At 36.3% G+C, this 10999-nt stretch overlaps 1 protein-coding gene and 1 pseudogene across 2 annotated transcripts in view; both read right to left on the bottom strand.

Moving 5' to 3' along the window:
• Positions 1 to 2646: 2646 nt before the first annotated feature.
• Positions 2647 to 4015, bottom strand: LOC107730633 (toll-like receptor 9; annotated as a pseudogene).
• Positions 3967 to 10999, bottom strand: part of LOC107730641 (acylamino-acid-releasing enzyme-like) — a 46994-nt gene continuing 39961 nt past the window's right edge. For both annotated transcript variants that reach the window (XM_016541503.1, XM_016541504.1), the window contains 5 exons: positions 7115 to 7203; positions 6405 to 6595; positions 4602 to 4704; positions 4380 to 4486; positions 3967 to 4279 (listed from right to left, as the gene is read on the bottom strand). In XM_016541503.1, coding sequence (XP_016396989.1) covers positions 4174 to 4279; positions 4380 to 4486; positions 4602 to 4704; positions 6405 to 6595; positions 7115 to 7203 — 596 coding nt within the window. In that variant the 3' untranslated portion in view covers positions 3967 to 4173. The remainder of the gene's footprint in view (positions 4280 to 4379; positions 4487 to 4601; positions 4705 to 6404; positions 6596 to 7114; positions 7204 to 10999) is intronic.

Below are 10999 nucleotides of genomic sequence, written 5' to 3'. Positions count from 1 at the left end.
GTGGGAAAGGAGACCAGAGGCCGTTTTTTTTTAATGGATGTCAATGGAGGAGAGGCTTCACAATGCTGAATAAACAGCTTTTTATAGGAAACGGCTTATAATTTAATGAATCGACAGCCTATCTGCTAATCTTCAACATGTTTTACACTAACAATACTTTTGGATTTAACAATTTTTTAGAGTTTACCACGAAAAAAATGCTGTTTTATAAGAGAAGTCACTGACTTTTTGCGACAGGTGGGATACAGCTTAGGGCACTTCTCATTAATTTCTATGGTATCCGTAAACAGCGACTGAGTGTCGCACAACTCTGACTAAAGTTCAGTGAAGTTAAGGCTGTATTGTGATTGGTTATTAAGGGACACGTGATCCAAGTTAGCCATTACGCTTTCTCCAATAGTAAGTAATACAGACCCTCTCATCTCCCTATAGTAAGATCATCTCTGGTAGTAGTAGTAGTAGTAGAAGAAGAAGAAGAAGAAGAAGTATAATTCTTCCAAGAGGGTCCTCACACCATCAGTGCTCGGGCACTATTTTAAAAAAAAAATTTGTGGTTGCTGTTGTTTCCACATTATTTTGGAGATTCAGCGTGACAATGTATGTTAGATGACAAATTTTAATGTTAGGTGTGATTTACAGAAATCTGTGCCAGAAACACTTCAGTGAATAGGTTATAGGCTGCTTAATACAGTGTCCGAATGTACAAGAAGAAAGTTTAAGACAAGACTATACAATTTAAATACCAACAAAATGGGGTTTATATTTTTATGTTTTATTTTGATAAACATGACACAATATAACATCAAGAAAAAAAAAGTGTTTACGGTTTAAAAAAAAAAAAAACTGTGAGCATTGGAATTTAAGATGTCAGAATAAACATGAAATGGATGTCATTGTTGTCATTGGTGACTCTGGCCAATCGTAAAATAGCTATGTTTTCATCAGAGCTGCTTATAACTGAGCAAAGCAGCTGCCCTCCAGTGGCTCGTAAGGTAGTTTGAGGACATACGTCACAATGACGCTGCATTTCTGTGGTCTGAAATTGGACAAAATTTCTGACGGACATGCACTGCTTTAGGTTAGACCACATTCTGTGCAGCACATGAAGTTGCACCTATTATCTTATTGAATTGGAATGCCTAATCATGTGGGATGTCAAAGTATTCCGGCCATGACAATACAACTAATTTTATAATTGAACCAATTTTCAGACTTGTGACTTGCTTCTCTGCTGACATTTTTGGTAACCACTAAATAAAAAACCTTTAAACTTTTCAATGAATTTATCATTCATGGCAGTTTATATGCAATATTACATCCTAACCAGTTAAAATTGTTTTTTAAAATTTCTGTCCACTATATTGAATAACACAATGCCATTTCAGGCCAATTTAACCCCTGGCAACAACCACTACTTAGAGTACACTAGTAGAAAACAACAGGATATGTATAACTTTGATTTACAGTGGTGTCCGTCAAGATTAACAGAGCTTGTTCCTTCATGACTTTACTGTCTTTAGAGAACAAGTTGCTTGGATGTGTGATCTGTAGTCAATTTCAATAGTTATAATAAATAAAGGTCCAATAATTTTACACAAAAAATGCTTAGATAATTTCCATCCACGTGGAGGAATAATATGCTCTGCAACCACATATTACAAATCAAACTGACATCTAAATAAACTGAAACCACCTTAACAGAGGCACATCAAGTCAAATATTGCTGCCGATTTACAGTAATGAGAATATCACATATTAAACAATAATAAACCTTTACAATATATAAACACTATTACATTATTTTAGCAATAGTGTCAAACTTGAAATATAGATGCAATTTGATTAAATAAATGAGCTATATTAATAAATTTGTATTATTACAAAAAAAAAAGGCAAACACTCTTACGATTTATTTTTAGAGGCTTTCCTATAAGTGAAAGGAGTTGTTAAGCTCTAGAAACTGCAGCACTATTTTATTTATTTATTTTTTTTGTTGACGTAATTTCATGAAACTGAAAGTGTACAATAACTTAAAATTCAGAAGAATGTGTGTTATGTGGTCCAACAGGTGCATTAGTTCCTCATACCATACCTCATACAAAAAAACAAACAAACAAACAAAAAAGTTAAAACATTTACTGCCCTTATAATTTCCTTTTTCTTCAACAGATGTTTAGATGTTGATAGCTGGTATGTACACAGACTGTAGTCTTGATTGTGTCACATCATGTTTAGCAGTGTCATGATTGTAAAAGGAAGTGGATGGCAGCTAACCTATGAATGAACATAACCTTCTTACATGACATTAATAATCTCTATGGAGCTTAAAATATGACAAAAACTATTTGAATTTGAATTGTGTACATTTGAATTATTGACAAGTGTCATTTAACAAAATTTAATATTATGTGGCATTTAACATAGCTTTGAATTTGATTTCTTACTTGAATATTGAACATTTGAAATTTAACACAATTTAATTTTTTTATGGCAGAGTTTTATAGACATGTATTTTCAAACAGTGGATTTTTTGTTCTGAATTCTTAGACTGTAAATATCCCGTTTTTAAAAATACTGCTTCAAGTTTTCAAGATGAAGAAATTCAGAACATCAAATTCAATATTCTAAAATTCAAAACGCAGAAATTCAGATCATACAGAAAGTAGCAACGCTCCCAAATATCTCCTGGCATGAGTGAAGATCTATCGAGAGGACATTCACACCAGCCAAATGACTCTGGATAAGCACAGTGAACCTCTGTGGTGAGGTGTGGGATATCCAAATCAGTTTCTCTGAGAAATTTGGCAACTACAAGTAAAAGGATTGGCATGCAGCACGAGTTTGCAGGAGGACTTGTTTTTATGCTGCCCAACAGGACAGAAAGTATAACCTTTATGGAATGACATGGGAAGAGCCTGCACAACAAGGATCTTCAGCTGGTTGTGGTTAAGCATTAGGTTTTTAAGGTTTATTGCCTGACTAAGGAGAGCCTTTGGGATCGCAACTAGTCGATTGTGACTTAGGTCCAGGCGTACGAGACAGAGCTCAAAATGCACATTAGGTAAGAATGAAAGCATGTTTGAACTAAGGTTCAGGTGGCAGAGCTGTTCGAGAACTGAGATGTTGCCCCAAGGGAAATAACTCCGCATGTTGGAGTCCACTCTGAGCACCTGAAGGCAAGTTTCTCTGGGGGGAATGATTTGAGCTGATTTTCAGAAATGTCTAATTGTGTAAGGTTAGTAAGACCCTGAAAGAAATGTAGGTATTGGTTACGCCTAGAGTCCCCCATTATGTCCAAACGATTTCCAGAGAAATCAAGATACTTCAGAGAAGTACTTGTAAGAATGTTAGAGATTCTGAGACCAGTGTGATTGTTCGCTAGACTCAGTATTTTAAGAGATGATAAGTGTGGAAGGAATGTGAAGCGATGTCCCATACTCTTCATTATAAAGTGGAATTCGTTGTTGCTGAGGTCAAGAGCTTTTAGTGTGCCACTTATCTCCTGGAAGGCCTTGAAAAGCGAAGTCGAGGAGTGGATAGCACTGGGCTGTCAGGGCTATAGCCCAAACTATATTTTTTCCTCTCTTGCACTGAACCGGATTTGTTTGTTTGTTGGTTGGTTTCCCTTTTTATTGCATGATCATAGCATTTCAGTTGTAGAGACACAAGCTTCTGCTAGTACTCACTGTGATACTGATATTGATGTTCCATCAACACCACATTTTTTAAATCAGTTTGAAATCAGCTTCACAGAAAGTTACTCTCTTCAGATATACAGAAAGTCACATTTTTTATTGAAAAGAATGCAGTAAGTCATTTAGTACATATCCCAGAAAGTAACCATATTACAAAAAGCAGAAGACCATCAGAAAATCAAAGTAGCTACACTGAACCGGTAACCAGTTTGGCACAAATATAACTTGTCAATAACTGAAAACTAAAACCATTATTGAGAACAGTAAGAAATCAGATATCACACAATATGCCTGTGAACCACTTCAAGTGCTTTTCGCATCACACAGAGACAGATTTTGATGAGTTTCCCCTTTGTGGTCTGAAGGGAAAGCACCAAGCTGATGCCTCGATATGACAACGACAAAGCTGAAGAAACGCTAAAATCACTTTAATAAAGTGTAATAAAAGCTGGTTATGATTTATGGAGAGGAAGTGATATCACAGAGAAAGATGTTGGATAATCCAGAGAGCAGTGTTCATGAACCCATCCGATTCTGCGTCGACTTTGGACAAAGAGTGATTATTGCCTGGGTACCACAACAATCTGTGGACACACGGATACACTAATGAACCAATGATCCAGAGCAGAGAAATGTTTCATAAAAGAAACCCCATCTATAAAGTGTGAGTGTCACTGTACTTACCTCACTGGTACCTGCAATGCCTTCAGAGCTCTGTAGTATTCAATACCCTGCTTGCTGGGAACACGCTTGTCATCTTCCCCCAACATCAGAAGTACTGGGGTTTTTACCTGAGGAACAAACACAACCATGTGTGTTACAAGCTGAGCAGTTAAGAAATTAAAAATAAAGGAATACATAAATAAATAAATAAATAAATAATGCATCAGAACAGCATCTGCTCACCTTGCTGACATGTTTTATGGGTGACTTGTTTAACATCTGCTCCAGAATAGCAGGTTCAAGATGAATATCTGTGTTATATTCATATCCAGCTTCCACCATACACCTGAACACACACACACTCAAAGCCATCAGCCATCATAAAAGTCTACAGGTGAATATCACAATACATAAATCTTATTTTACCCGCAAATCAAAAGAAAGAAGTTATTTCTTGATACATGTTTTGTAGATTTTTATTTGCATATTACATCAAGCACACCCCTCAAAAAAGTATTACTGTATTGAAAAAAAAGCATTTATACATCATACTATTCGCTGTTATCTCTTTACTTTATTCTTATTTAAGTAAATTTAAAAATTGTATTACATTAATTTTTGTAAGATAAATATCCATATTTCAAACGTAATAAACACCTTTCTCTCACTTCCGGTATCTGTCATACGCAGAAGTCATTCCAGCAGATGACGTATGATGTATGCGCAGCGCACCTCTGAGGCATGCTAGTCTCACAAGTTTGTTTATAGGAGCAAAGGAAGCAAAGTTTCCTTACTTTAGCAAAGGAAAACCAGTCTCCTCTTGGCTTATATCGAAATCCTCCGACATTTTTCTTTGCAAATCTTCGGTTTGTACTTCTAATTCGTGACCGGCGTTTGGTCTCTCCGCGTTCGTCATTAATCATGCAACGCCGCGCGTCTTATGCTTCGAGTGTAAGTAAAACACAAGCCAATTTTCATTTTTGGGTGAACTAACCCTTTAAGACAGAAATGTGGGAGAAACTATTTAAACTCAAGTAATTCAGTATGATATCCACTAGGGCTGTGACGATTCCTTGAATAAATTGGAGTACTCGATTATAAAAAATCCTTGACTGCGTTTTGCCAGTGTCGATTACCTGGCAAAATACCTGAAGTGACTCATTCCACAGAAGAGAATCCATGAAAAGCATTATTAGACCATTTTCTAAGGCTGCATGAAATATTAAAACCATTTAAAAATCACAATAGAGCATAATGCTATTGTGAATTCACAAAGACTGCGATTCTATCGGTTCACTTAAATATAGTCTATGCGCTGAAGGTTTAATATGTGCTTTATTTATAGGCTATGCGTGTAGGTTAGGTGTGTCTCAGAGCGGCTCCGTTCACAGTAAATGCTGCTCCACACAAACGGTTATCATTTACATGCGAGGGCCATCTCAAACTCCGTCTTTGCATATGCTGTGAGTTTGAGTTGCTTATAACGTTCATCTGGGAACAATGTGCACCATTCTATCAGATTTATAAGTTAAATAATTTATAAACCTACGCCAATACAGGAGAATGCATAACTGTTCATTGCAACTTCAAAATAAAAGTTAAACCCCTCGCTCTGAGTTTGCATGTTCTGATGTCCACATATTCGTGTTAAAGAAATGACAGTGGCTGTAGCATTTCTATTTGAATTAAATGTTTAGTCAATAGTAAACAAGGATTAGATAGTGCAGTAAAGGCTGTTGGCGCCCTCTACAGGCACTTGATATAATACATAAATTTATGATTATATATTTTTTTTACATTATGTATTTTAATTGTTTTGTTCAATAAAACCATGATTACTTGCTTTTGATATTTTATTTGAACCTATTATTATTGCCTCATTGCTAAGTCATTTTAAAGTCTATTGTTTGCTTAGGTCTATTCTTATTAGCACAAAAGAAATTATCCGATTACTCGATTAATCGTTAGAATAATCGACCGATTACTCAAATATTTGTTAGTGACAGCTCTAATATCCACTGGATGTGAAGGTTGATGTCACATTACCAGTCTGGAATGTCTGTGCTGCCGATCATGGAGGCCAGGTTCGTGACGGGATTTCGTGCCACACACGCCTTGTAAAACTCAGGATATTGTCCGATCAGATGACAAGCCAGGAATCCGCCATGAGAGCCTCCAACCACAGCGATCTTCTGCTTGTCAAAGTCACCTTGCTTCAAAACACTGTCTACTGCCAACTGTTTAGAGGTAAACAAACAATATATTTATTATTATGTATGCTGCATTGAAAGTGTAAATCTCAAAACATTTGCCGCAAACTCCAGAAGAGCCTCCAACTTTCAGAACTTAAACTTTCCAAATATGGAAAATCCAACAACCAAATTAATTGTACTTCAAACATCACAAGTAGTATGCCTGGAATCTGATTTAAAGTTGTCCAAATGAAGTTCATAGCAATGCATATTACTAATAAAAAATTTAGTTTTGATGTATTTACGGTAGGACATTTACAAAATATCTTCATGGAACATGATCTTTACTTAATATTCTAATGATTTTTGGCATAAAAGAAAAATCTATAATTTTGACCCATACAATGTATTTTTGGCTATTGCTACAAATATACCCCAGCGACTTAAGACTGCTTTTGTGCTCCAGGGTCACATATTTGTAAATATTTAAAAGGCAGTGAAACATTTTAGATATTGGGTTACAGAGACGATGGGAGTAGGAGCTCAGTAAGCATTAGTGTTCACCTGCACGTCTTTTACATCCTGTGTACCGATGTTTCCTGGTAAGGAGAGGATGTTATCTTGACCAAAACCAAGTGAGCCTCGGTAGTTCACTACAACAGGAAAGACACATGGAAAACATGACATACAGTATGGGGGGGACTTCCCTCATCACTGACTTAAGATTAAATCACGTGATTCCTGTCCAATATGGCCCTAACATTATATTAGCCTAATACTTTGGTTTAAATGGGTAGTTCATCCCAAAATTTATGTTCTGCCATTTACTTAGCCTCTTGTCATGCCAAACCCATAAAACTTACTTTCTTCCACCTCTTTCCACTTTCTTCTTGTGTAATTAAATTGATAGAAGTTTTTAAACTCCAAAAAAAAAAAAAAACTATCATAAACAAGGGTGAATATACGTTTTTCAGTCTGGTTCTCATGAAAGCACCTAGTGTGACCCATTAAATATAACTATAAAAAAATGTATAATAGTAATAATAGTATTATTGCACTTTATGTAATTTTTTTATGAAATAAACTAAATAATGAAAAGTATGAAAATATTATATTTTAGAATAAAATGTAATTGTCAGACTCTGTTTCGTGTTTTGTGGTCGTTTTGCTCCTCATGTGCCTTCCTTTCCCATGTTTCATTGCTCCCAGGTGTGTCTCGTCATCCCCTCCTCCTGTGTGTATAAAAAGTGTTCCCAGTCCCTAGTTCTCTGTCCGCTGTTAAACGTCTTCCTGAGTTCATCTCCCTTGGTTCCTGGCATTAAAGTCTTGTTAAAGTATTCTCCAGCGTCTCCTCGTTCCTCTAAGTGCATTGTGACAGAACAGCGGACCAAAACTGAAAGTGAGCGGCGACTTTTTCCTCGCGTTTGTTTTTCCCCGCCTTTTTGACAGTTTTTGTTTCCTGGTTTTCCCCCCGCCCCGCGGCGATGGAAATTGCCACTCGCGTCGCTGCCCTAGCTCGCCTCAATCTCCCCTTCTACGAGTACGCCAGGGAGTTAACGTCTTCCTGAGTTCGTCTCCCTTGGTTCCTGGCATTAAAGTCTTGTTAAAGTATTCTCCAGCGTCTCCTCGTTCCTCTAAGTGCATTGTGACAGTAATATTAAACAAAAATACAATTACTTTATAGTACACTTCAAAAATACAAAGCTAATATTTCCATTTTCATTTTCTTGTTTATTTTTATATGAATTTTCAACATTTTCGAACCGAAAATCAGCAAATGTTTATTTTGGTGGGTTGCTGGGAAGTAAGTATATGCGCTGCCAGGTGAAGCCAAAGCCAATAGAAGGCAAGCCTGCAACCTTTAGCCAAAAAAGTGTAACGGCTAACGCTTCCGCTGTGGCAGAACGTGGGAAAGGAGACCAGAGATCGTTATTTTAATGGATGTCAATGAAGGAGAGGCTTCACTACGCTGAATACACAGCTTTTTTAGAGGAAACAGCTTATCATTTAATGAATCGACAGCCTATCCGCTAATCTTCAACATGTTTTACACTAAACAATACTTTTGGATTGAACTATTTTTTTGAGTTTACACAGAAAAAAAAAAGTGAACTATTTTTTTTTGCGTTTACACAGAAAAAAAAATGCCGTTTTATAAGAGAAGTCACTGACATTTTGTGACAGGTGGGATACAGATTACGGCACTTCTCATTCATTCTTATGTTAACCGTAAACGGTGATTGAGTGTCGCACAACTCTGAATGAAATTCAATTACGTCAAGGCTGTATTGTGATTGGTTATTAAGGCACACGTGATCCAAGTTGACCATTACGCTTTCTCCAATAGTAATACAGACCCTCTCATCTCTCTATATTAAGACAATCTCTGGTGAAGCGGCGTCAATGTCACAGTTTTGCATTTTGCTCTGAAACTGGCAGCGCGTACCCTACAGTATATTTATGCTTTCAGTTCGAATGGAAATCTTACACAGTATTACATTTGACCGCAAATGAGCAGTTTGAACTCATCTACCCAGTGCATTTTTTTATTTTGGTTGCACATGCACACCTGCACACCACTTATGTGCACCCCTCATCATAAAAGAGCTCCATACGGCTTATGGCACTGTATGGCTCTATATATAAATTACACACAAACTGGACACTGCTACTTCTCTCATGAACTTGCCAAGTTGAGCAAGAGTGGATATGATTTTCACTGAATAATAACTTGAAATTTCAGTTATTTTAAAAGAGAGTGGGCATGCTTTCTAGAAATGAATGGCAACCCTGAATCATCTCCGTCTCTTCTGTGGGAAGCAGGCAAAGCAGTATTAAGAGGCAAAATAATCTCATACTCCGTTTACACAAAAAATAAAAAAAATAAATACAACAAAAGAAGGAAAAAGAACATGAAGCAGAATTGGAACAACAAAAACAACAACTTGAAGACATCAATATAAAAAACCCAACAGAAGAAACGCAAAAGATTAAGAGGATACCAATTTAAACTAAATGTAATAAATGTGGCAAAGAGAATCTAGAGGGACCGTTGTTAATGATTTCTAACATCAACAAACATACTCAATTTCTGATTCATAGGCTTGGACAATAATTATTTAATCATAGTAATAAATCTGGGGCACAATAATACGCCGTTCAATTGCAGAACGCAAGCTTCTAGAGGAGCTTCTTTTGATTTGGCAAATCAAATCAAACAAAACAAGAAAAAGCAACAATTTCAGTTATTACGGACTCAGCAGGGAAATCAACCAACTCACTGGAAGAAATTAACCAAATCTTTCAAAATTTCTACAGCAAATTATACTCATCAGAAAAAGACCCTAATCAGAATGACATCAACTAATTTCTCAACAGTGTCAATCTGCCACAACAGAAAAGAAACAGCCTAGAATCACCCATAACACAACATGAACTTCTTACAGCCCTACAACCCATGCCGAACAATAAAGCACCAGGTCCTGATGGATTGCCTGCTGAGTTCTACAAACACTTTGTCCACTTTTTCACCACTCTTCATCAGAATGAAGTGAATTGCAACAAAAATGAAAACTCCCAGCTAACATGAATGCAGCCACAATTTCACTTCCTCTCAAACCCAATAAAGATCCAACATTACCATCAAGCTATCGCCCCATTTCTCTAATTAATGCCGACAATAAAATAATCGCCAAAGCACTAGCCCATAGAATAGAAAAGGTCACACTAGGGATGGGCATTTTTCTAAAATATTGTATTAGAGTATTTGGGCTCATAAAAAAAAAAATATTCGAATATGCATTTATTTAAATGACGTTTAACGAAAAAGACGTTATTTTTTTAATAATCAAGTTTTTGTCACCATTTCTGAACAAGCTTATTATTAGGCATCATACACACAACAATGTTCTACAACAACGTTACATTATATCTCAAGGTTTTCTTTATTTGAAAACGTGTGTAAACAAAGTTCCAGAGACACAAAGATAACGGTGCACTGAGCAGAGTTTCTTACATCGCTTTGTGTTTTCTGTTCTTAAAGCTCTCTCCCTCCAGGAAACTTGAAGGAAGCATATGTCTCCAGATCATTTCACATCAGATCAGCTCTCTTCTCAGCTGAATGCAGTGAGAACGTTAGTTATAGAGAGAATGTTATAACTGACTTTGAGTTTGCGTGCTCAGGATTTATCATGGATTCCCTGCATTTACGGCCAGCAAAGCAACACAGTAAAATTCAAATAGTGTTTTTACTAGGGCTGTGCAATTAATCGAAATCGTCATAAAATCTTGACACGGAAATTTAGTAATTACACCATAAATGCATATAATTAAAGTCTACTGTTTTACAGTCAACATATGGCTTTTTAGCTAGATTTAAAACAAGTAAAAGTGCACTTTTAGATAAACAAGTCAATAATAGATGGCACTCGTGGTGGTAGTTAAACAAGT

This window comes from Sinocyclocheilus rhinocerous, unplaced genomic scaffold (assembly GCF_001515625.1).
Source record: "Sinocyclocheilus rhinocerous isolate Xijiao unplaced genomic scaffold, SAMN03320098_v1.1 scaffold729, whole genome shotgun sequence".
NCBI classification, from domain to species: domain Eukaryota; kingdom Metazoa; phylum Chordata; class Actinopteri; order Cypriniformes; family Cyprinidae; genus Sinocyclocheilus; species Sinocyclocheilus rhinocerous.
This window is presented reverse-complemented; position numbering and strand designations above follow the sequence as displayed.